The sequence below is a fragment of the Mytilus californianus genome, unplaced genomic scaffold (assembly GCF_021869535.1).
Source record: "Mytilus californianus isolate M0D057914Y unplaced genomic scaffold, xbMytCali1.0.p SCAF_2, whole genome shotgun sequence".
In the NCBI taxonomy this organism is placed as follows: Eukaryota; Metazoa; Mollusca; class Bivalvia; order Mytilida; family Mytilidae; genus Mytilus; species Mytilus californianus.
Genome location: NW_026262668.1, coordinates 84,959,902 through 84,987,878, shown reverse-complemented (window position 1 = coordinate 84,987,878; position 27,977 = coordinate 84,959,902). Strand labels below are relative to the sequence as shown.

At 31.7% G+C, this 27,977-nt stretch overlaps 1 protein-coding gene across 1 annotated transcript in view; it reads right to left on the bottom strand.

Annotated features, from left to right (window-relative positions):
* Positions 1–562: 562 nt before the first annotated feature.
* LOC127730334 (ankyrin repeat and MYND domain-containing protein 2-like) overlaps positions 563–27,977 on the bottom strand; it is a 63,133-nt gene continuing 35,718 nt past the window's right edge. Inside the window, exons 2-11 of the mRNA XM_052238705.1 lie at positions 23,987–24,051; positions 22,684–22,822; positions 17,176–17,274; positions 16,694–16,768; positions 15,759–15,844; positions 10,581–10,789; positions 8,416–8,551; positions 5,884–6,012; positions 4,385–4,457; positions 563–1,124 (exon numbers count right to left, since the gene is read on the bottom strand). Coding sequence (XP_052094665.1) covers positions 961–1,124; positions 4,385–4,457; positions 5,884–6,012; positions 8,416–8,551; positions 10,581–10,789; positions 15,759–15,844; positions 16,694–16,768; positions 17,176–17,274; positions 22,684–22,822; positions 23,987–24,051 — 1,175 coding nt within the window. The 3' untranslated portion in view covers positions 563–960. The remainder of the gene's footprint in view (positions 1,125–4,384; positions 4,458–5,883; positions 6,013–8,415; positions 8,552–10,580; positions 10,790–15,758; positions 15,845–16,693; positions 16,769–17,175; positions 17,275–22,683; positions 22,823–23,986; positions 24,052–27,977) is intronic.

Here is a 27,977-nt window from a genome sequence, read left to right as displayed (position 1 = left end):
AAATTGGGGTCAAAACTCTAATTTGGCATTAAAATTAGAAAGATCATATAATAGGGAACCTGTGTACTAAGTTTCAAGTTGATTGGACTTCAATTTCATCAAAAACTACCTTGACCAAAAACTTTAACCTGAAGCGGGACAGACGGACGGACGGACGAACGGACTCACAGACCTAAAACATAATGCCCCTATGTGGGGCATAAAACTATCACAACAGGCTTAATGCAAATATTAATTAAAGTAGTTCAACAAAAGGTTAACAACACTAATTAAAACTGATTCATTATTGTTGCTTAAAGTCAAAGCAAATACATGTACATTCAGGAATAATTTAATTTTGGATGTAACGCGTCTTCTGATTGGCTGACATTGTTTTGTTTATCAGCTCATAGACATTATTTTGTCATGTGACCATGACGTCATCAACGTTTTTTCATGGTTTACTCCGGTTTAAAACGGAATTTAGAATTAAATTATAAGAAATGACTGTAATATTTTTTCTGTCTATTCGAAATAACATAAAAAATGTGGTGCACACTTTAAAATAACCCGGTACGCGGGTTATTCAGTGTGCACCACATTTTTTATGTTATTTCTTCATAGACAGAAAAAATATTACAGTCATTCCTTAATTAAAGAATTCAAGAACTCATGGCCATGAACAAATCCTAATTCAGAAACTATAAAAAATTAAAACAATAATAATTAAATATAATTTCACTTTAAGAAATACTCATGAAATATCAATGAGTTTCTGTAGTCAAAATTAACTATTGTTGATCATGGTTCTACTAGATATAAGATGATTAAATTGTGAAATAAAACTGATTTATTCTCATCAGCTACTGAGAAGAGCATGTCATAAAATTTAAATCAATTCTGACATACATAAAGAAGGACAATGGTAACTTTATATAATCAACCTACAATTGCTATTGAACATAAAGAAATCTGTCTATTTTACTGCTCAGCTATCTGTTTTTCTATTTCTTCTTTTTGTTCCACTAATGTTTCAATTTCTCCTTTCCTCTTTTCAATGTCTTCTGCATGTTTCTTCAATTCTTCTTCTTTCTGTTTAAGTTCCTCTTCTTTTTTCTTCATTTCTTCAATTCTTATATATTGTTCTGAAAGATAAGAATAAGAATGCATTTATCAAATACTGATGCAAAAACAATCATTTAATAATATTTTAAATGTAATACATTTTATAATACAACCATTTATACCTCTAAATGCAATAAAAGTGATCGAAATCACTGGTGGAAAGATAATAGGAGTTATATGCACTTTGATTTTTAGTCTACCATTGAGGTATGATGGTGAGAAAAAAACATCATGATATAGCACTTTTGTATATATTGTATTTATACTGCCATTCTTAAGAAAGAGAGGCAATTAGTTCAGTAGATAAAATAAGCTAAATGTGTGCCAATGTCAATTAATTTTTTTCCAGCAGAAGAAATTACAAAATAAATCTTCCTCTAAAAAATGAGGATTGCATTTGTCTTTGTAATTCCTGTTTAAAACATGTATGGGAAAGAATAGACTACTTTTGAGTTTGTTGCATTTCAGTCAAAAACTTTGGTTTCAGTGAACACCCCTTCGTGTGTTTAGAGGCATCATCACTTCCTTCCCGTATTGAGCGAGCGGTTGAAAAAAATATGACGCTATATTGCACGAATTATTCTGCCAATTAAATTCTTATAATTGATAATCAGCACTGCTGTCATTAGGGAATTATGATTACCGGTAAGTACCTACGGAACCAAGGCTTCCAAAACGGTCATATATTCCGGACATTTGTATAATGTCCGGTAAAAGTCCGGCTGGGCAAAGCATGAAGCGGTCATCTACTTTTTAGTTTTCAAGGCTTTCTTAAGAGACGGTCATTTTAACATAATTCGCAATCTTTTTGTCCCAACCTTTTGCCTTTAACAGCCACACATTTCCGGTCATAAAAGTGACATGATCATTAAGTACTATCAAAACAACCCCTACTTTAATACCTTCTCATTTTAATCAAGGCTAATTAGTTGTCGAACAGCTGAAATTTACCTGTTCAGGTGACAGGTAAACTATTTTGAACTGAACATTGATCGGTCTATTCAAAGTTATTTTCTTACATTTCAGCGGTTTGCATCTAATCAATTTAGTCAAAAAGATTTAAATGATCAGAAATGCGTTTACAAATATGATTTGATGAAAAAATTAAAAAGGTGAAAATGAAAAATCGTCATAACCACTTTGTTTGAACCGAAGATCTTTGAACTAGTACATGCGCACACAGGTGTGAAATTTAATTATGCATCCTAATTTCTTTAAAAAATGCTTAACTTTTCATTGATACCTTTATATCACGTTTATTTCGAATATTTTCTTGAAGAAATAACGTAGAAAGAGCTACTTGCACTCATTCATGCTTTGCAAACGTACACGGAATTTACGTATCCGTCTCTGGTCCATGTTTTATCATTGTCAAGATAACATCCGGTTAGATTTAAAAACGAAAGTAAAGTTTTTGACAACGTTATTCTGCACAAATAAAGAGTCTAAGGCAGATATAAGTACGCTGATGTTGCACACTTCGAATGATGCACTGCCAATTTAACAGTTTTCATCAGAACTTCGAATTTGAATCAAAGAAAGTTTAATATCGTTTTTTTTTAATGTCAATCATTGGGATGGCCAACTCGGCAACTGATTACCATAATTGCCTTTTGTTTATTTAGTCTTAAGGGATTAAAATCGGGATAATATATAAAATGTCCGGCTGGCTAAAAATAATTTTGGAAGCCCTGTACGGAACAAACATTATTTCTAGTTTATCCAGCATAATGGCAATTACGAAGACGCTTGATGAACTTTAATAGTGCAGGGATACAGGCTATCCCCTCCATCTGATAAATGACATCATAAAGGCGCGCATAATTTATGAACTTTTCTGGTGAAGGATATAACTTCAAAGTGGTCTATTGGAACAAAAATTCAAATCTTTTAAAAATCTTAGTCAGAAAATGGATGCTCAAAAGAGCCTAAATTAGCCCACTTGCATCTATGCACAATTCTGATTAATGATAAAAAACCCTTATAAAATCAATTAAAAAAATAAAAGAACGAAGATTAACCTGTATCAAGCATAACATGAATGAACACTGACTATTCACCCAATCATATCAAAGAAGAAACCCTAAAATCAATATGATTAGTAACGTTGTCTCACATTCAGTGATATTTGTCACAGGCTTGAGAAGAAACTGGACAGTTATGGAACAAGAGTGCACACGCTGAAATGTCTCGCCTTCTTTACTGACCATTGATTTTATGTTAATAGTCCTAAATATAAAGCTTACTAAAAGTATCACATAAACTTAATATGATCCAAGAAAATGAAGTCAAGGTCATATAAACCAAACGAGAAATACATGTACACCTTACAATCATTCAATACACTAAATATAGTTGACCTATTGCTTATAGTTTCTAAGAAACAGACTCAACCAAGAAAACTAAACATTGACCAATTAATCGTGAAAATGAGGTCAAGGTCAGATGAACCATGCCAGGCAGACATGAACAGCTTACAATCCTTCCATACAACAAATATAGCTGACCTATTGCTTATAGTTTAAGAAAAACAGACAAAAACACATAAACTTAACACTGAGCAATGAACCATGAAAATGAGGTCAAAGTCAGATGACACGTGCCAGTTGGACATGTACACCTTACAATCATTCCATACACCAAATATAGTAGACCTATTGCTTAAAGTATAAGAAAAACGGACTAAAACACAAAAACTTAACTATAACCACTGAACCATGAAAATAAGGTGAAGGTCAGATGACACCTGCCAGTTGGACATGTACACCTTACAATCATTCCATACACCAAATATAGAAGACCTATTGCTTATAGTATCTGAGATATGGACTTGACCACAAAAACTAAACCTTGTTCACTGATCCATGAAATGAGGTCCATGTCAGATGAAAACTGTCTGACGGGCATGAGGACCTTGCATATATAAGATATAGTTGTCCTATTACTCATAATAAGAGAGAAATTAACATTACAAATAAATGTGGATAGTGTCCACATGTGGACAAAGATGATGCCCCCGCTTGCATATCATATAGTTATAAAGGGACATAACTGAAGAACGGTTAAAGTGATGCCACCAAAATTCAAACTTGATCTGTGTTTTGTGGTAATAAGCATTGTGTATAAGTTTCATAACATTTCATAACCGGTGCTTGGGCCCATGTAGGCTAAGATGTTTATAGAAATACAAAACCAATAAACTATAATTTAAGCTATGATCATGTAAGATCAATTATTTACCATGCTTCTGCTTTTAAAATATAATGTACATGATACAAACCTGCTAAACTCTTACAGAACTTTTTATGTGTAGACCAGTGAAGTTTTTGACATGTCTGATTACAGTAATTAACCTACAAGATAAATAGACAAACATGTATTTACATAATTTTTTATATTGATCAGCTGTAGAGCTTAAATTAAAGGAGAGCAATGAAAAACACAACAAAACTATATCAGGTATTTTATTGAAATATGATCAAATTAATGCCTTTTGTCTTAACAAAAATATTAACAAGAAAAATACAGTAGTTGCATGATATACCGATTTTAGGGTTAATTCTTTGCAGCATTGCAAGGAAACAAGAGATAATTTTCATTGTACCTGACAGTGGTACACAAATGTACAGGGCTTACAAACAGTCGTATTTTCCTGACATGACCGATAAATTATATATATGATTTGTTGTGCCGAACCTGAAATTGACATTTAACGTGGGTTTGCCATTTTAACATAATTCAGAACTAGACAAATTTGATTTGATGAAAAATTTAAAAAGGTAATTATAAAGGTTTTAAGCAAAAAACCGTCATAACCACATTGTTTGAACTAGTACAAGCATGCGCATGTGAGATTTACTTATGCATAAAATTGAGAATGGAAATGGGGAATGTGTCAAAGAGACAACAACCCGACCATAGAGCAGACAACAGCCGAAGGCCACCAATGGGTCTTCAAAACAGCGAGAAACTCCCGCACCCGAAGGCATCCAAATTCTTCAAAAATGCTAAAATTATCATTGATACCATTATCCAACGTTCAATTCAAGTATTTTCTTGAATAAATAACGTGGAAAGAGCTACTTAAACTCAATAGTAAATGTGCACCGATTTTACGTATGCGTCTCTGATCCGTGTTTTACCATTGTCAAGTCAACATCAGGTAAAAGAAAATGTGCCTTCTAAAAATGAAAGTAAAGTTTTTGACAATGTAATTTTGCACAAATAAAGATTCTTAAAACAGATATAAGTACGCTAATGTTGCACACTTCGAATGATGCACTGTCAACTTAACAGTTTACGTCAGGACATCGAATTTGTATCAAAAGTTTTATGTAAATCATTGTTTATATGATGCCCAACTGATTAGCATGATTGTCTTTGTTACTTAGTCTTAAAAGATTAAAATCAGGATAAAATAAAAAATGCCGGACTAACACAAATATTTTTTGAAAGCCCTGAAATGGTAAGCATAAAACATTTTCCCAAAATCAGCTTTTTTCAACATCTTCATCAAGCACTTCAGACTGCCATACTGTTTATGTATTCATATAATGATTTAACATAATTCATCTGTTTAGCTTGAAAAATTAAGAAATATATTTTCTTTTTCAAAAATATTTTTCCATTAAAAGACTGACTTTGTTTTTTTATTTCAACTAAGTTTGTTTTGATTTTATAATGTTCACTATTCGTAATATATATACATAACAATGATTAATCACATTAAAATGATTTGTTTCAGTGACTTAGTTTCATACATTAATCTTTATACATTACCATTTTACATGCAGAACATTTTTTCTCAGCTTTAATTTCACCACAAGTTGTACATGTTTTATCATCATTGAAGAATCTTTGTCCATTAATTACTTGTGACAGGACATTTAATGCTGTTGGATCATCACCCTACAAAACAAGTGAAACTGTGAGCTACTGCTCACTAATGATACCCTCGCCCAAATATTTCGGTAAACAGGAAGTTTTTGAGTGATGAATCGGAAAACGCATCACACGGTATAGCTGACTCATATACTGTAAACCAACTAATTTTCGCGAGCGATTTATTTTTGGCGTTTTTCGCAAGTAGAAAAATAACGCCAATATAAATCTTCACAAATATGTTAAACTTGGATTTTTCCTTAGCTATCTACATGAAGAAATTTGAGAATCGCGAAATTAAATCGCCGCGAAATGAACTAGAAAGGGATAAACGCGAAATAAAGTATCCGTGAAAATAAGTTGGTTTACAGTAAACCCTGAAACCAAATTTCAGAAATCCTTGTAATGTAGTTCCTGAGATAAATGTGACGAAAGTTTTCAACTACTTGGATGTCATTTGTAAAATGATGTAAGTGTTCGGTAAACAGGAAGTTGTTGAGGGATGAATCTGAAAACGCATCACATGGTATAGCTGACTCATTTAAAACGCTGAAACCAAATTTCAGAAATCCTTGTAATGTAGTTCCTGAGAAAAATGCGACAATAAATAATCATGGGACGGACGGACGGATGGACTGACATATGGATGGACGTACAGACAGACAGAGGTAAAACATTATACCCCCACTTTTTTAAAGCGGGGGTATTTTAAAGTGGGGTGTAAACATGTAAAAAACGTATACAGCCTTTGGGCACATATATTTGAACCATCTTATTAGGCTACATGTTACTGATATATATTTGAACATCTCCTTGAAAGTTGTTTTTATAGCCATGTAATACTAATCAAAACCAACTGTAAGGTTAATGCATTCATTTTCCCCCTATTTTAATCGCAATAATTGAAAGTTAAATGTTTAAGGTGTCATAATTCTAATACAAGAGGTTCCAATTTCAATTTTATGAATGAACTGCCTCAGTGGACCTGAGCTCATTTTGGGGAAAACACGTCATATGACATTGAAGCATAGAGATATTTGCTTTGTGATCCAAGTTTTTAGGGAAAAAAGCATCCATTGGAAGATCATGTATTGGCAAGGTCAGTGTTTGAGGTGGAATTTGTCAGGAAACACAACATGAAGCTATGAAGAATATTTTTCTGCTAGGTCAGCTGAGAACAGTACATAAAACGGTTAATTTCATGAATATTTCTTAGTTCAATGGCTTTAGTGATGTTAAATAATGGTCAATTGATATATAAAACTGATTTGCAATCAGATTTTAATATGCAGGTTTAAAGTAAGGAACTTTATTAGTGGTTGTCTAGTAATATCTTAGGTGGGTTTTTCAACTGTTGAAAATTTGGTGCAGTTAGGTCTTTGGTATTCTCTACTTATACCAATATTCTCTCCAGGGCCTTTTAGCATCTTAGTAATGTGATTTTTTTATTGTTATGAATGTAAAGCCATCTGAAATGATTTTAATATGGATTTTGTTATGGATGTGATGCAATAATTTCCCAAACAAAGATGCTATTTCAAAAATTCCCATTTTACCAGGATTAAATGAAATTTGTGGGAACAACAATGAAATGTATTTACAACTTGTCTAGATTCGAGGCAATTCAGACTTGGGCATACCAGTGAGACATATATCGGTTAAAACTGTATGTTGACTTCAAGATGTCTTTTTTGTTGTTGTGTTGTTTGGTAATTGGGTTGCTATGTCAACCACATATACCCACATTTATTATTCAAATTCACTTTGTGCTATTTTACCTTCTGTTGACCTAAAGACCACCACTGAACTTAAATGAAGAGGAACTTTTCTTCATAGTTAAGACCAACTACATATATTGAGCAAATAGTTTGTATAAAAATTGCATCATGAGTTGTTACAGACCTGCAACCATACATGAGTTATATATGTGTTGACCTATTTTTGAAATAATTAATGCCCTTTGATTTGAAAGTTATATGGTTGTTTTGAATTTTGACGAATTTATAATAACTCCTCTAGGGAGACCACTGATGATTTAAGACCAATGGAAGGAATGCTAGAATTTTTAGATTACTTTTTATCTCTTCATATGTTTAAATTTTCGTGATATGAACTAAACAAATTGATTTTGACCCTATGTTCTAAGCCACAGTGGCCATTATATTAGCTTGGCAAATATATGTGACATATTTATTGAACTACATACTCTTAGGATGATTGTGGCCAGTTTTGGTCCAGTTTGGCCAATGGTTTCAGAGATAAAGATTTTTGAATTTTTTTTACATCAACAATGTACATCAAGTGATGGCAATGTCCAACGTGGCAACATCTGTTAACACCAGCATAGATGTAGGCCAAGAAAGACACATTCCTTGAAGCATCAAATCTTATTATGCAGTTATATGTTCCTAAATGACATGGTTAACTTACAATTTTTACAGGTGCTAAACTTCGAACACACTGATGAAACAATGGGCAATCAGAATAAAGAAATTGCTTTATTGATTCTCTAATCAAATTCTCTTGTGTTACAGAAAATCCATCAGACTGTCTTCCTTTAATTAACCTAAAAATACAGAAATGTAACTTCATATACAAACAGAGTTCATCAATTGCAATATCTCAAAAAAGACTGCTATAAACGTAATATGACTAACAGTTAACCTCATTTCTAATAATGATTGATCCATTTTGGCTGTCTAAAAGATGCAAGTGATTTATAATCTGAAAAGATTGAATCCGTTGGTGGCAAAAGAAAATTTTTTGGTCATCATCTATACTATCTTTCCTGCTTTGTCATGTCTGTTTGTTCTCTGACAATGATATACATCTTAATTTGAAACAGCTGAAAAAAGTTAAATCGTGAATGATGACAAATGCAGAATTAACTTATATAAATTGACTACTTACATATTTTTCCGTAAGTAAAATAATTTGAGGAAACTAAATTACCCAATAACAAATAAGCTGCTATAGGGTATTTTTAAAACACAAACACAGTGGTCAGTGAGTGGATATTTTATATATTTATGTTAAAAAGAACACATTATTTGAAGTAAAATGCGCCTATGCAGAAATCTTTTTTTTTTATACTTCAGAGATATATTTGTTAGTTTGGCATAAAAATTAAACAGCATGAACCTACAGTTCAATCTTTTGAAAAGGAAAGAATCAGATTGGCTAAATCCTAAACCATTAAATTAAAGCGTAAATATTGTATCAGGACAAAAAACACATTGATATAATGTAAATATGAATCTTCCATTGTACTAGATTTACACACTAAGCCTGAATTTGAAAGTGCTAGCTCTAAATGTAACAAGTTTCATGTATTGTCACAAAGCCCACATACATTATTCTGATTCTGAGCTAATGTGTCATTTTTTACAACCATATCAAGTTGAAGATTCTCTTTACTACTACTGGTGGTGACCATGCTACTGCTATCAGAATAACATTGTGGCAGTTTAAGTCATATTCTAAATGTTTAAGTCTGTTAAATTTAACCTCAAAGTGAAGTTAAAGTCAGTATAATTGAATTTAAGAACAAATCAACCAGACATATCAATGATTTAAGTTTTTAGAACTGTATTGAACACTATTCCTCAAACAGCTGCATAGGGTATAAAATATGCTGTCAATGCAATAAATGAAATATATCTATATTCTATGATATTGTTTAACTTGATTTTATACCATTTATATGTATAGACAATGATTCATCTTTTCATCCACAAATTTTGTTATTATCTTTTGACAACAAAATGTCTTATCACAACTCCTTACAGCCGATTTCAATGAGTGTGTAGCTAAAGGTAATATCATTGGTTAGCTTGCTTGCTAGCTGAACTGTGAAGTCATTGTTAGGTAAGGTATACTACCCTCCTTTCAAAGTAGCCTAGTTCTACAGACAGATAGGTTGGTTTTCTGTTGGACTAGTCTACTCTTAAAGGAGGGTAGTTTACCTAACCTAACAATGACTTCACTGTTCAGCTAGCAAGCAAGCTAACCAAAGATATTACCTTTGCCTACACACTCATTGAAATCGGCTGTAAAAGGTGTTTTCACTTTTTCCTCAATTATTCTAAGCTTAAACCATGTAAACAGGACACACAAAAATTAATGAACACACAAAAATGAATGAACACACAAAAATTAATGAATACACAAAAATGAATGAACACACAATTGATAAATGCCTCGAGCTCTAGATCAATGATCAGAAGATTTTTTGCACCTGCCTAACACAGAATCATATTACTATACCTTAAGATGGTACATAACACTACAGGGAGATAACTCTGTAAAAATCAGCTGATCATTTTAATTGCGTTCTATTGTTAAGGAAATATTAAGCTTCTCAAGGATCAAAAATTAGTGTTTGTCAAACTGCTGTATATCCAAAGAAATTTTTCAGATAAAGCGTGTGGTTCAAGTTTTTTGAAATTTTTATATTTTTGTCAAAGGGTCAAAGTAAATAATTTGTCAAAATTTTATGAAAATTAAACGAGCCAAATTAGTTTTAGTCAAGGTGTTTGGTACCACCTTAATGGGTTTGCAAGATTGAAAACACATTTTATATTATACCAACTTACTGTTTAATCCATTCATCAAGACTACCCTTTTCTTTGTATACTTTGCCAGCTTCTGCTACGACAAATGAAAAATAGTGTGTTTTCATTGCCATCACATGATTTGTCTCTCTGGCTTTCATACACTTTTCACATAATGACTCCAATGTACGAACAACCTTCTTGGTGGAATTCTCTAAAAGTCCTGAGTTCTCTTGAAGGTAAAATGCAAGCTGAAATTAAAAATGTTACATAAAATTATATTATTTAAGAAAAATAAATTGTGATTAAATTCAATGTTATACATTTCATCACCTAGTACAAGGAGATGTTTTAATGGGAAAACTTGGCTCCATCAACTGTTATTTGAAAAAACTTTTTTTCATGGCAATGCATATCAAAATACCAAAAAAAAAATTCATTAACGTAGTTCAGATATTCAATCCCTATTTGATCAAACCAGTCAAAGCAAAAAATTATAAATATTCCAATAAAGGAATTAAAAAAAGTGTGCCTATTTATAATATTGGAAGCAGACTGGTCAATAAAACACCTTTACTTTTCCTTATACAGTTAAGGGCTGTCCCAGAATTAATCTATGGGCGGAAGAGGAATGTCAGATAGCACTTTGTATTTGTCACTTTTATGCATAAAATGTTAATTGATTATTTCCTATAATTGTTTAGACTTTCTTTCTAAAATTACCACCATCCATCCAACTTTAATAGATATGCCTTAAGCTATATACAAACTTAAAGTACCACCCCTGTCTCAATTCCGTTTTTTTTTTTATCATTACAAAACACCGAACATAATTATCAGTTACTGAACATTTTTCTTTTTTATAAATCTTTTTAATGTATATACTGAAATTTATCTCTGTTTATCTTAACTTTTTAAACTCATTTGTTCTTGTTTAGTTTAAGTTTCCAAACATTTAACATTTACCTAGATAGCAGCAAGGATAATGTTTTAGTTTACAAAGCATCAAATCAAAGCAATTTTAATAGAGCAATGATTCCAATCTTGTCTCTATAGCTAGGGTTCATCGATATATATATATAACAAACTTAACTTAAATATAACATCCCTTCGTTTAACAGATGTATGGAATTCTTAAAATAAAGGTAAAGATAATTGAAAATGGTGTCAAACCAATCTTTTGAGTTTTGATTTTGTTACATGAAGGTTGTTCTAATGCATTGTTTTTTAACTATTTTTTTGGTTATCTATATTTCATTAATTATTTTGTCATGTGTTGTTGTTTTGAACATCTTTTTTATTGGCTTTCATTTTTTTCCTTAGTTTGGAACATTTATTGGTTTTTAGTTATTTTTTCAGCAGATCCAATTTTTATTTCTAAATATCAATTGGATTTATATGATTTATATGACTAAAAGCACCTCTGGAATTCTATTTGTCTCTTAACTATTTCAATAGTGACCTATAGTGTGTGATGACATTTTGTGAGGGAATTTGATGTTTGCTATACCACGGTTCATTTCAAAGCACTTTTATATGACAATACCACTATACCAATCAGAATGAAATTTTTTGCAATGTTTTTTTAAGAATTGATTTTACTTTGTATCCATGTATTATTTGTGAAACTTTGAATGTTTTAAAAGGGTGAAATTTCTGTATAAAGTCAATAATTATGTAGACTTTTAAAGCCCAAACTTACTATTGCCTTAAATACACAAATAAAAGATCCAAAAACTATACCAATACAGAATGACATGTTTATAGCAAAACTTTTGGTTGATATATTTTTATTTGTTATAACAAAAAATGAACTTAAAATATCTGTCATTTTCTCCATACCCAGTTTACCCCTATTACTTATTATGATGTGGACCGGTCTTTGTTATTGAATCTTATACAATTTGATTGTATTAAGTTATTATTAGTTCACCTTTTAACTGTTTAATTTTTCATACATGTATATTGATTAAATCAGAACAAGCATGAATGTAACAAAAAAAAAATGAACAGATGGTGACTTATTTCTCTTATTTTTTTTAATCTATCAAGCAGAAAATGTACAACAAAATGTATTTGAAAAATTTGTTTTCTTAAAACTGAATTATATTTGCTTTTCTTTTTACATGTACATACACTTAAATGACCTTCAAACTTGACCCTGGACGAGTCCATATTATTTTTTATCAATGAAACTGCCACTTCTTATATTTTCACAAAATTTCCACATGTAGAGTACATAAATCATTTTTTAATAGCCTATTCCCAAGAAAAAAGAAAAGATTTTCAATTACACACAAAATGTACATTAAACAAGTCATTTTTGAAGAGAAATGCCAATATACATTTTATGCATGGCTACACCAGGTAAAATTATTGTGTATCTTACCCAAAAAAAAAAAACATTTTTCAGTCTCGTTATAATGTTATAATTACAATTAATCCCAAACAAAAGAGGTCAGTAAATAAAGTAAAAATATGTCCCATCTGCATGCCTATTTGTGGTATTAATAAGACAGTAGACCTTATAATTCAATAAGAAAATAGACCACAAATATCAGATATTTTCATTAAGTACTACAGATCTACAAAAACGTATATCTTTTAAAACTAAATCAAAGAATTAATATATAATAAGTTGCTTTGCTGAGCGCAGCTGGATACGACCGCAGAGGTCCAACCATGAACAGTTGGTGCAAAAATGAACACAATATTCAAGCTTGATACAGGTCTGAATTTGGATTGTAATTAAATATTTGACACATTATAGGTTTTTAACACAGAATAAATGTAGTCAAAGAACTTGCAATTGGTTATATGATTTGAATTTATTTTCAATTGAAGATTTCTTGCTTTTGTGCAATACACTGTGCTGTTGCGCAATACTTAGTAAATCCGTTTTCAGACTGTATACAAAGAATTAGCAAAATAAACACAAGTTATTGTCTGAAAACTCACAACCTTCTACTTGTGGTATTGAACCTTGTGGTACAATTTCAGAGCAATCATACTTAAACACAAGTTATTGTCCTGAAACTAGAAAAATGCTTGTTTTGGGATCCTTTTTGGCCCCTAATTCCTAAATGGTTGGTTTGTGATATTCAACCTTTTGATTAAATTTCATAGAGATCCATACACTTTAACTAAAATTATTGTCCGGAAACCAAAAGTCTTCCGAATACGACGACGCAGACGTGATAGCAATATACGACCCCAATTTTTTTTTGTGGTCGTATAAAAATCTTTTGTGCAATACTTTCAATTGAAGATTTCTTCTTGAAACTTTTCAAAAATTTTGAAGAAAAAAATGGTGGAAAAAATCCCCCCTCCCCCAATCTTTTTGACCCCTTTGGAGTAATTACCCCCAAACTCAATCCCAGCCTTTCCTTTGAGGTATGGAACCTTGTAGTACAATTTTAGAGAGATCCATACACTTAAACACAAGTTATTGTCTGGAAACTAGAATAAATGTGGATAGTGTCCACATGTGGACACAGATGATGCCCCCACTTGCATATCATATAGTTATAAAGGGACATAACTGAAGAACGGTAAAAGTGACACTACCCAAATTTGAACTTGATCTGAGTTTTGTGGTAATAAGCATTGTGTGTAAGTCTCATAACATTTGGTAGAGAACAGAAACTAAAAATTCAGCAATTTTTCTATTTGTAAACACGCATAACTCTAGAACGGTTGTGTATAAGTTTTATAACATTTGGTTGAGACAAACTAAAGTTAGAGAACGGAAACGAAAAATTCAGCAATTTTTATGTTTATAAAGGGACATAACTCAAGAATGGTAAAAGTGTTGCCACCAAATTTCGTACTTAATCTGTATTATGTATTAATAAGCATTGTGTATAAGTTTCATAACATTTGGTTGAGGCAAACTAAAGTTAGAAAACAGAAACAAAAAGTTTGTACTTGATCTTAGTTTTGTGGTAATGAATATTGTGTATAGGTTTCATAATGTTTGGTTGGGGCAAACTTAAGTTACAGAATGGAAACTAAAAAATATGCAATCTTTCGATTTATAAAGGGGCATAACTCAATAATGGTTAAAGTGACACTACCCAAATTCAACTTGATCTGTGTTTTATCAGTGGAAGTCAAAATTAAACATTGCATTGAATAAAGCATTGATTGTAGTTGATTCAACTATAATCATGGACAAAGGAAGATAACTCCAATTTTAAAAATTACTTGATATTTAGAAGAAAATAAAATTTTTGCAATTTTTCCATTTCTAAAGAAAGGAAACGAAAAATTCACCATTTTTTCCATTTGTAAAGGGACATAACTCTAGAACAGTTGAAGTGACGCCACCAAAATTCAAACTTGATCTGTGTTTTGTGGTGATAAGCATTGTGTATCAGTTTCATAACATTTGGTTGAGGCAAACTAAAATTAGAGAACGGAAACAAAAAATTCAGCAATTTTTCCATTTGTAAAGGGGCATAACTCATGAACAGTAAAAGTGACACCACCAAAATTCAAACTTGATCTGTGTTTTGTGGTAATAAACATTGTGTATAAGTTTCATAACATTTGGTTGAGGCAAACTAAAGTTAGAGAACGGAAATGATAAATTCAGCAATTTTCCATTTGTAAAGGGGCATAACTCTAGAACGGTAAAAGTGACACCACCAAAATTCAAACTTGATATGTGTTTTGTGGTAATTAGCATTGTGTATAAGTTTCATAACATTTGGTTGAGGCAACCTAAAGTTAAAGAACGGAAACCAATTTTGGGACGTACATACGTAAGTACAGACGGACAATGGTAAAACTTAATGCCCCCTCCGCTACGGCGGGGGCATAAAAATGCTTGTTTTTGGCCCCTTTTTTGCCCCAAATTCCTGCATGTTTGGGGCAATTACCCTCAAACTCAATCCCAGCCTTTCTTTTGTGATATGGAACCTTGTGGTACAATTTCAGTGAGATCCATACACTTACACACAAGTTATTGTCCGGAAACTACAAAAATGCTTGTTTTTGGCCCCTTATTCCTTAACTGTTAGTACCATAACCCCAAAAATTAATCCCAACTTTCCTTTTGTGGTATTGAACCTTCTTATAAAATTTCATAGAGATCCATTCACTTAAACTAAAGTTATTGTCCGGAAACCAAATGTGTCTTCAGATGACGACAACAACATCATATCATTATAAGAACCCAAAACATTTTTTTGCGATCGCATAAAAAGAATAGCCTACTTTGACAGGATGAAGATTAGGAAAGTTGATCATTTTTGCAAGAGGAGAAGCAAGTTCCTGAGGTAATCTTGGCTCTGTGTCAACTCCTAAAAAAAATATAAAAGTTATCACAAAGATATATATATTTACCTATAACAAAAAATCCATAACAGCAATTTTATTTAAAGTGTAATTAATATGTACATGTACAATGTATATACATGCTGGAAAGTGGCTGTCCTTAAATACTCACCTGCTCACAGTCACATATATGTTTAACTAACACAGAACAACATATACTTTTAAATCAAATAGAGTATAGAAGAAGAAATATAGAAATTCTTGATCTGAATCAAAAGAATAAAAACAACCCACTTCTTTATACATGACCATAATCACAATTTTGGTTTCAATCCCTTGCAATATTCTAGGGTATTATCTGGAAACTCCTTTTATGTACTAATTTCTATCAATTTTTAGTAACTTTTTCCTTTGCCTGGGTAGCAATGATCTTGAAATCAATATGGATTCTCGTCTCATCAAATGTGACTTCTATGCATGTTTCCTTGCAATCCCATTTAATTTTTAATGATTTTTAACTATGGCCTTGACCTTGGACACAGTAACCTTAAACATGAATATGGATCTTCCCATCATTACACATTCTACATGTGACCATATATTAAAGTTTGGTACCATTCACATGTAATATTCTAGAATTACAATCTTAGAACTTCTTTCCTGCATTCATTTCAGTCTATTTTTAGAAAGTAAGACCTTGACATTATAAGTAGTGACCTTTAAAGTAAGATAATTTTTTTTATGTGACTAAATATTAATGTTAGGTTGCAATTCGACATAAAACATTACACAATAATATGTCCTGTCTAAGACAGACATATAAAAATTCATTTAACAATGCACTGGTTTTTCATGGGTTTAATAATGAAGCCTACCTTGTATCTTGATGTACGGTGTCAAATCATCTTTAGAAAAATAGTTGTTGATGACAGAAACACATTCATGTTGTCCTAAAATAAAACAGTAATTTATTTTCTTTGCTTTAATATATACATTTGACAGATAAATTGATTGATTGTTGTTTGCTTTACACCCAGTGGTGAAAATTTCATGCATGTTCAGGACGTTATCACAAATAAAACAAGTCATATAAAAATTTCATTTATTTTTAATATTTATATCCTCTAATATTTTCTTCAAAAAAAAATAATTTCAATCTAATTAAAATTAAATCTCTGCACTTGCTCCTCGTTGTTTATATGTCGCGCGTGACATATAAACAACGAGGAGCAAGTGCGGAGATTTAATTTTAATTAGATTGGTATAATTTTGACTTCTCAGATTTTATCATTAATTTTTTTACAATATTTTCTTTAATGAGCCATGTAAAAATTATTTGACTTGCATACATACATACCTACAAAAGCTGCCATCTGTGTGGCTGTCCTTCCAACAGAATTTGTATAATCTGTCCTAGCACCAGCCTCTAATAACAACCTTGTTGTCTCAGCATTCCCTATGCAGAAAAAAATGGCAATGCATAAAAAGTATGCCAAGAAAAACACATACTAAAATTGCTATTTATATGATATGAAAATGATATACAAACACAATTATTCGTTTCATCAAATATTTGAGGAGCAATTTTGATGTGTAATTATTTAAAAAAAATAAACCAAAACAAGACTATGTGTCCATATGACACCATGCCCTGCTTGCAATGTTACCTTTCCATCTTTAGTGAACTGCAAAAAACCTAATTTGGTTTTTAGAAGTTTCAAGTTGATGTGACCACAAACTATCTTTAATCATAACTTTAACCTGATATAGGACAGATGGACAGACCAGAAAACATAATACTCCTCTACAATCATAGGCTGGGCATAATCAAAGTGCTGGATAGCACCTCTGGGAAGTTTGCAACTGTAGAAGTTTATTATTTCAAATATGTTATAGATGTGTATTATTTCAAATATGTATTTAATCACAGTTTTGATGTTTTTAACTAAACCATTTTCTTTTTGGCAATTATCAAAAATCACTTTTTTTCATATGTTTGTCATATAAAATTTTGATATTTTCTATTGCAATCTTAAACTGTTGTTCTAAAATAATCAAATATACAATAAGCTCTGTTAATTTCTTTATATCCCCATGCCATATCTAGGAACTGTGATTTTACAGAATTTTTTTCCATTTGTAACTGGACATAACCCTAACCATAACCATGATAACAGTAAAATGACGGCACCAAAATTCAAACTTGATCTTGGTTTTGTGGTTAAAAGTATTGTGTATAAGTTTCGTAACATTTGGTTGAGGCAAACTGAAGTTAGAGCACGGAAAAAATCGTAAGTGGTCTGCCGAACCCGGTATATCGCCTACTTTTGCTGTTAATCAACAAAAATGAGGAAAAAAATTTAAAACAATATTCCTCTCTATACTATCTTTTAATTGTAAGAAGCATCTGTCCAAGTTTGGTAAAAATCCAGGATAGTTTATGAATCTAATTCCATTAATAAGTAAAATACGGAAAAACAAGAACAAAAATTTAAACTAAATTTCCTTCCAGATACTAGCTTTTGATCATAAACAAGCTTCTGTCCAAGTTTGCTACAAGTCCAGGATAGTTTAAGAAAGTTATTAAAATTTTAAAAATTTTAGCCACAGAGTGAATGTTATCATGGTTATGTTTCCTGGCAGAAAAACTAAGTCCATGGCCATTTATAAGTAAAATACTGATAAAATGGATTTTTTTTTCTTCAAAATTTACTTCTGGATACTATGTATCATATGATCATAAACAATCTCCTGTCCAAGTTTGGTAGAAATCCAGGATAGTTTAAGAAAGTTATTAAAATTTCAAAAACTTTAACCAAAGAGTGAATATTTGTGGACGCCGCAGACAAAATGTAGGATCGCTATGTCTCGCTTTTTCCACAAAAGTCGTTGGCTCGACAACAATCACACAATTTTTGAATTTATAAAGGGGCATTACTCTAGAACAGTAAAACTGACACAACCATAACTCAAATTTAATCAGTATTTTGTGATAATAAGCAATGTGTATAAGTTTCATAACATTTGGTTGAGACAAACTAAAGTTAGAGATCGTAAACAAAAATATTCAAGCAACTTTTCCATTTGTTAAGGAGCATAACTCATAGAATTGTAAAATCGACGCCACCAAAGTTCAACTTGACCTGTGTTTTGTGGAATTAAGTATTGCCTATAAGTTTCATACAATTTGGTTTAGGAAAACTAAAGTTAGAGAACAGAAACCAATTTGTTAAGGACCATAACTCTAGAATTGTAAAATAGACGCCAACAAAATTCAACTTGACCTGTGTTTTGTGGAAATAAGCATTTTGTATAAGTTTCATACAATTTGGTTTAGGAAAACTAAAAGTTAGAGACCAGAAACCAATTTTTGGATGTACGGACGTATGTACAAGTAAGGGACGTACATACTTACAGAAGAAAAGGGTAAAACTTAATATGGTGGGGACATAACAATAGCAGTATGACGACAGGAATAAAAAGTTTATATGCACTAGATTCATAGAGGTGCTTATAACCCTGCAACACATTTTACAGTTGATGCTGTGAAATTTAGCATTGAGGCAATTACATTTGAGATTTTTGGTTCGTCATAATTATTTGGACTAGCACTAAGAGTAAGAAAGTCATTTTGCTATTACATGGACTTTTATTTAATCATGTAAATAATTGCTACAGCACTTGTCTTGATACACTGAGTTATTCTAAGTAGAAGCTGACTTGTCTGCCTTATCCTTGTAACGATTTGTGTACAAATGTAATTGTTAATCGTAACACTGAGGAGGCTGTGATATATACGAACTGTCGTTGAGTCAATGTTTTTCAGCTGCTGTCAGTTTGATCCAACTGACTGAGCATGATGGACGAGTGAAGGTCCTTAAATCCACATTGAAATGTGAAATAGCTAGTATTTAAATAGCGGAATTTAAAAGTTTTCAAATGTTTTTGGCATCAAAACCTTCCGATGTTTTATAGCCGGTATTTACCTTTACTCATGCTTGGCGTGTGATATAAGTCATATGATTATCGAGTATTTCTGTCACCTGTGTATAATTGTTCAATCAAACTTTTATCACTTGTCAGTTATCCGACGGCTTTGTCAAAATATAAACAAGTTGCATTCAGTAATGTCAGTCATGAATACGGGAGTCTTTCGATACTTTCGGGCTTTTACTTTATATTTAATAATAAACATTCGTAAATATCGTACATAGTAAAAAATTACGCGGGAAAATGTTCATTCATGAAATATTCATGAATGAAACGATGTCTTGCGTAGATTTCTTTTGATTTTTTCTTCAGCGAATGGAAAATCCGCAAAGTAGTGTTTGTCAGTCAGGGGACTTACTTAAATGAGTGATTTTCTAAATCACTGATTCAAGTAACATTATGTCCATAAAGGTTGGAAGTAAGAGTTGTCTTTCTTTAATAATCACCTATTTAAGTAGTACAAATTAATCACTAGACTAAATGATTTAATTTTATTGTAGCTTTAAATATAGAATACTAATGATCCAGGGACTAATTATGTTGCTAAAATTATCAGAACCAACATCTGTGTTGATATGATGACCGGGTCATGTCAGGTGATGACCTTGTACTAAATCTAGGATAATGACATAAAAATCACTTGTTTAAGTATCATACCTCAATTTCCTTCCAAAAAATCACTTCTTTAAGTATCATTATTTTAATAACCCCCACTAATTTCAACACCCCCGAACAGTGAAATTTTGTTCGCGAACAGTAGAATTTTATTACATAATCTATAAGAAGAAACCTTGAATTTTACAGGAAAAATACTCCCACTGCTGGGAAAAATCTGTTAAGAAAGTATCAGTCCATTATGTAAAGCCATTTTTATAGCATTTTTTCAACTAAAATAGAATTTGCAGCTAAATGATTGCATCAAAGGCATAAACCTTGCTGCTTAAAAGAAGCAAAAAGTTCATTTTTTTCAATTTTACTAATGAAAAGATATTATCTAAACCTATGTGTTTAAAATTTTGGTAAAACTACAAAATCACAATTTGTGACAAAACTTCGAATTTGCTACTTAAATAAGTGATTTAAAAATCACTTATTTCAATAAGTCCCCTGACTGTTTGTGATACTCATTTTCAAAATAAATTTAAATTCACCTGAATTGTCGGTGAACACTCATTCCATTTTTATTCCAGCTGTAATCTTTTCAAAAGGACTAAAAATTTCAAAAGCATCGTCCTAGAAGCCGTATTCAAACACTATTACTACATTATCTCGGAGCAGAAAATTTGCGATAGTCTGTCACCGGAAGTTTGAGGCTGACGCCTAAGGAAAGTATTGCTATAGCAAACTTCCCAAAAACTGAATGATTCGAAAATTATATTTAAAGCCCACAACTTTCAAAGCAATGAGGGTTTATAAATGTTTTGAGATTAACACTGCTTCCACCATCGTTACTGTATCATTCGGAAATTGCAGCAATAATTAGACAGAGCAACCATTTGGACAGTACTGTGCAGAACTTGTCTGGAAAGCTCATCTCAACAAGTGAGAAATAAACAAGAAAGATATTGTTGATATTAACTTTTCCTTCAACCGATGTTTATATTTTCAAGTAGAGAGGTCTCTAAATACTATCAGCCATCATGAATATAGAGTCGTTTCATAATAACTGGTTTAATCCATAACGGTCCCGTAATAATGTCCTGTTGGCTGTAAAAGGCACTGTTTTGATTTTAGATAAAACTGGACATTTAAAAAGGTAAAATAACAAAAATATCTAACTCCAAGGAAAATTCAAAACGGAAAGTCCTTTAACAAATGACAAAATCAAAAGCTCAAACGAATGGAAAAGAATTGACATATTCCTGACTTGGTACAGGCTAGCAACTATATACTTTGTTCGTTAATAAAACCTAACTAGACATCATTGAGATGGGAGCCATCTCTGTGGGTCCCGCTGTGAATAACCATGATAACATGTGGTAAAAAATTTGTATCTTTACCATAGGACATGGGGTTGTCATCTGAAACCAAAGTTTTTGACCTTGACCTTTGACCTAGGAAGTTGTACATACATAATGACTACCCTCTGGTGTTGGTTAATATACATGTCAAGTATAAACTTTGAAATCATAACGGTTCTCTAGATATAGAGCAGACACGGTCTTTACCATAGGACATGGGGTTGTCAACTGAAAACCAAAGTTTTTGACCTTGACATTTGAACTAGGAAATTGTACATACATTATGACACACCCTCTGGTGTTGGTTAATATACATGTCAAGTATAAACATTGACATCATAAAGGTTCTCAAGATATAGAGCGGACACGATCTTTACCATAGGACATGGGGGTTGTCAACTGAAACCAAAGTTTTTGACCTTGACCTTTGACCTAGGAAGTTGTACAAACATTATGACACACCCTCTGGTGTTGGTTAATATACATGTCAAGTATAAAGTATGAAATCATAATGGTTCTCTAGATATAGAGCGGACATAATTTGTTACGGATGGACAGACGGACAGACAGACTGATCACTATAGGGCGACCCGCCATTTGGCGGGCCCTAATAAACCTTGCCATACCTGATAATGCAGCATGCATAAGTGCTGTTTAACCATTGTCATTGATATCACTGGTTATTAACCTTGCCATACCTGATAATGCAGCAAACATAAGTGCTGTATAACCATTGTCATTGATATCACTGATTATTAACCTTGCCATACCTGATAATGCAGCAAACATAAATGCTGTATAACCATTGTCATTGATATCACTGATTATTTACCTTGCCATACCTGATAATGCAGCAAACATAAGTGTTGTATAACCATTGTCATTGATATCACTGGTTATTAACCTTGCCATACCTGATAATGCAGCAAACATAAGTGCTGTATAACCATTGTCATGATATCTTGAGTTTACATCAGCACCATTGGCCAGCAACAGCTGACATATATCAGTCTTTCCTCTGAAAGCTGCATGCTGAAGAGGTGTGGTACCAGTCTAGGTAAAAAAAAATATGAGGAAATCATGATTAACTTATTAAACCTTTGATATTTTCTTTTAGTTCACTGTGTTAACTGCTTTTGCAAGAAATTTTTAATTTTAAGGAAATCTTGTGAAACCTCATCGTAAATTTTTGCAGCTTAAGTTCTAGGTTCTGTAAAGACTGACTGTTTTACTAAGAAAATAAAATACATAAATTTCAAATAAACTGCTTCGCCGAGCGCAGCTGGCTACGACCGCAAAGGTCCAACCCTGAACAGTTGGGGCAAAAATGGACACAATATTCAAGCTTGATACAGGTCTGAATTTGGATTGTAATTAAATATTTGACACATTATAGGTTTTTGACACAGAATAAATGTAGTCAAAGAACTTGAAATTGGTTATATGATTTGAAATTATATTCAATTGAAGATTTCTTGCTGTTGTGCAATACACTGTGCTGTTGCGCAATACTTAGTAAATCTGTTTTCAGATAATATACAAAGAATTAGCAAAATAAATTGTGATCCCAATTTTTCTCTGGAAAATTGACAAATTTCTTAAATCTTGAGGGAAAAAAAGTTGACACCCCCAAAAAAAATTATTTTTACCCCCCGCTTTTCCAAAAAAATTATATTTTAGGAAATTTTCTTTTTAATTTCTTAAATCTTAAGGGAAAAAATTGCCCCCCCCCCCCCCTCCAACATTTGAAGAAATTTTCTTTTTGTAAAATGTGGTACAATTTAAGAGACATCCATTCACTTAAACACAAGTTATTGTCTAAAAACTATAAAAATGCTTGTTTTAGACCCTTTTTGGCCCTTAATTCCTGAACGGTTTGGGCAATTACCCCCAAAATGAATCCCAACCTCCTACTTGTGATATTGAACCTTGTGGTACAATTTCAGAGCAATCAAAATACTTATACACAAGTTATTGTCCTGAAACTAGAAAAATGCTTGTTTTGGGCCCCTTTTGGCCCTTAATTCCTAAACTGTTGGGACCATCACCCCCAAAAACAATCTCAACCTTCCTTTGGTGGTAGAGATCCATACTTAAACTAAAGTTATTGTCCGGAAACCAAATGTCTTCTGACGACGACCACGACATGGTAGCAAAATACGACCCCAAATTTTTGTTGTTGTTGTCGTATAAAAACATGCGACATATTTTACTTACATCATCTGTAAAGTCTATCTTAATTGTAGGCTCTTTCAACAAAGTCTGGACTTCCTCAAGTTTTCCTGAAATACATGAAAATAAACAAGATAAATGCCCATCATTCCCATTTGAAATTGAAGTCAAACATATGAAATTTGCATTGCTTTTCTGGATTAATCTTCATCCATCTTTTACACTACGTTCATGATTCTAAATCAATCGTCTTTCATACAACACAATACATTTTTACATATGCCATATACAACGACATAATACACTAGATGTTTATATTGTAAAGACACAATATATGTTGAAATGTGACCATGAGTAGTGCACAATGTATTTAAGTGCATATATGTGAAATATTTTTCTATGAACAAAAGTTGAGGTATGATTGTAATTGTCTCATCGAAATTCCGATTAAATGTTTTTGAATCTCCTATTTCTTTTTTTTATTTATCTTTATAAGCGGCCATGTGCCACCAGAGGTGTTTTTTTTCATCAGCAATAATACCAAGCAATGATTGGATTAAATGGGGTATAAGTATGATTTGTTTTCTTCTACATATATTTCTATATGAAACTTATATACATATATAGCTTTCTTTACAAAACTAGTTTTATCACAGCCTGTCTCAGTATGGAAGACACTGTTCCATACATGATATTGATAGTGATTTATCTATGCAACTGTGAAGTATTAGACCATTAAATCATTTGTATCAAAAACGGTTTATTAAAATTGACATGACTTGGTCTTCATAATTCAGATTCATTCCAATTCAAGCAGGGCTTGCTGTCATAAAACTTTGAGGAAGATTATTGTAGTAGGACTCAGAAATCAACATATGAAGGGTGTTCGCTACCCTTGTTTTTGACATTTCGTCAGATATTCGGAATCTTCTAGTTTTATCCATGTTGAGCCAATTAAACTTTTGCCAGAAGCCCCTTTTTTTCTTTTCATAATTTTATGACATTTAGTTTAAAAAGCCAAATTTTCAATTGATTATATCTCAAAAACAAATCATTTTTTTCTACTTTTTAAGTTCGGCTATCTATATACTATCAATTTATAACAGTCTTTCAAAATTTGTTATTTTGAAACAGGGGAGCCAACATTCTTAAAATACTGGATTGGGTGTTTTGAGTACTCAGAGTACTGACTAAAGTTTTATGATTGAAAAGTCTGGTTTAAAAAAATGTTTATAAAAATTTATCAATCATAAAATATTTCTCAAACCTCGACTCTAATAATATACATGTATACAATGACTATATGCATGTTATGCAATTGCTTTACACCTTTGTTATTTACTATGTTAATATTTTTGATTTTGTTCAGCTCTTCTTCTAATTAAAGCAACTAAAGTAAGTTAATGGAATAAAATTGACGAATAAATTATATGCACATTTCCCAATATCAAGTTTTGTATCAATATATACATTTGTACATGATATACACAATACATTGTTCCTTCAAGAATGGAGAGACAAAACATGTCAATACAAGAAATTTGAATGGAAGTTTGACATTATGAAAATGGAAATTGCCAATGGAAAAAATAGTCAATGCAAATTACTCTGACAAACAAACTAGCATAAAGGTATACTGTTCACCTGTTCACATTCACAGGTTTCTTATGTAAATGTCAAACAGTCATTATTAGCAATATTATCACTTCTTTTTTGTTGACATACTGTTAAAACTATAAGTATGTGAGAATTAGTTGACATTTCTCCTCAGAAAGCCCAATGGTTTATTAGGTTTAGCTATTGGTTCGTTTTGAAATGTACAATGATGTGCATTGTACATGTATATCCAATTTGAGGGTGTTGGTGAACTGAACTCCTAAATGTGGGATTTGGTCTACATCTTCTAAATTGGCCATGTATATGAAAGTTATGTTTTGTAGGCTTTTTCTTATCATGCTTGTTGTAAATTTGTAATACATATCTCTTAGTTTAAAGCATTGAATTTTATCTGTCATTTTGATGCCAGTTGACCTATTTGTCAATTTTATTTTTGTAATTAAATGCAGTCATCGGTACAATCTATGCCATGTGCCCTTATTTGTTGTGATCTTGGTTCCCTGTCCATTTCATTGTGCATAGATCCCTAACCATTAACTTAACTTCTAACAACAAAATTTACTTTTTTATCAGCTTTTTAAAACTGGTTTGTCAGAAAAATTAGTTCCACCAAATATATATTTGAACATATAAATGTCATCACTTGACAGCTTGGGTGTCAAACATATTTAATTAATGCCTGCTACCTGAGGTCTAGGTAAATAAGTTATTGCAATGAATCCTGCTTTAAATTACAATATCAAAGTGTATGTACATGAAGAATTACTTCCCTTGTAATGTAATGATATCAAAGTATACTTTAAACATTTTTTTTAGATAAAAATGTAAATAAATATATAATAATTAAATGCAAGGACATTTAAGAAATTTCCTGACATATTTTCAGTTTGAAATAAAACACCCTGTCCTTTTCAATTCCTATTTGGAACACTGGTGAACCTGTTTAAATTCCATGTGCGTTCCCTGAGATATGTTTGTGCCGATGTCAGTTTTCATTAGGATGGAGCAATATAGTATGCTCGCGAAGGGGGATAAATCATTGAAAGGTCTTTTAGGGTATACTGTTAACCAACTAATTATAACTTCAAGTGATTTTGGCTGTGAAATATTAAAAATTTTCACAAAAATAGACACAGACTTTTTAAAATCACTGGAACAAGTAATTTGAGAAGTTAAAATGTAATCACTTCAACAAGTGTTTATAACATTTTCTTGATATTTTCCCCACAAGCTTGCCTTTTTATTGGTATAAAGACAAGAATTCCATTGAAAAAACAACTATGTACATGCAGAAATTGTCTTTTGCTTGATAAGCCTGTCAGTTTTGACAGTTTATTTAAAATATGCAAAAACTGGAATAATTTGTAGATCAGGACATAACCTTGAAGTAGATCATTATAACTCTATAGGTTACCTAATATTGTTGTCCTTTGTCTGATAGTAAGAGTAGTTAATGAATATTTAATTATAGAACTTTTAAAAGCTTTAGCGCACTAACTTACTGTCCAAGCGTACTGGTGAAATTGATATACAAAAGAAAGGGATAATTAGTTCTATGTAGGAAAATTATAGAAAAGTTTGTCAAAATATGGAAAATCAATGAAATTAGCATTTGAAGATCAAAGGAAACACCAAAATCACTTAAATAGGTGATAACTGAATTTATCAAATCACTGATATAGGTGATAATGAAATCACTTGTTTAAGTATTACCCCTGACTGTTCAGGAGTAAAAAAATAACGCGAATATAAAAATATGGATTTTTCCTTATTTAACAACATCAAGGAAATTTGAGAATCGCGAAAATAAATCGCCGTGAAATGGGCTAGAAATGGCTGAACGCGAAATAAAGTATTCGCGAAAATAAGTTGGTTTACAGTATACTAAGGCCCTGAAAAACCTTCAACAACATGATGACAATAAATGTTCTTTTTTGTCAATGTTGACTTTTGGCAGGAAAACAGTTATGTCTCATCAACAGGCTTCCTGACATTCATCATAGAACTGTCCGATATGTGATATAGTACCCCTGTACCAAAATCTTTTACAACTTCTAGTCAGAAGACCAATATTCGAACATTTTTTCTTATGTGTCTAAACAAAGTTTTGCAAACTCTTACTAGTCCGAATAAAATTTTACTTGTCTGGGGCATTAGACTAGTGGCTAACGGTGCCGACTGGATCGTATAAGGGTCAATAAGAATTCAATGCAATGAGAATCTGATGGTGCCTTTACATCTAAACAAACTTCATAATTTCAAACATAAATCTATAAGTATGAAATCAACACAGCAGATATATAAATACAAGAGTGCACACGCTGAAATGTCTCGCCTGCTTTACTAACCATTGATTTTAAGTTGAAAGTCTTAAAGATAAAAGTTTTACTAAAAGCATTACAGAAACTTAACATTTTAA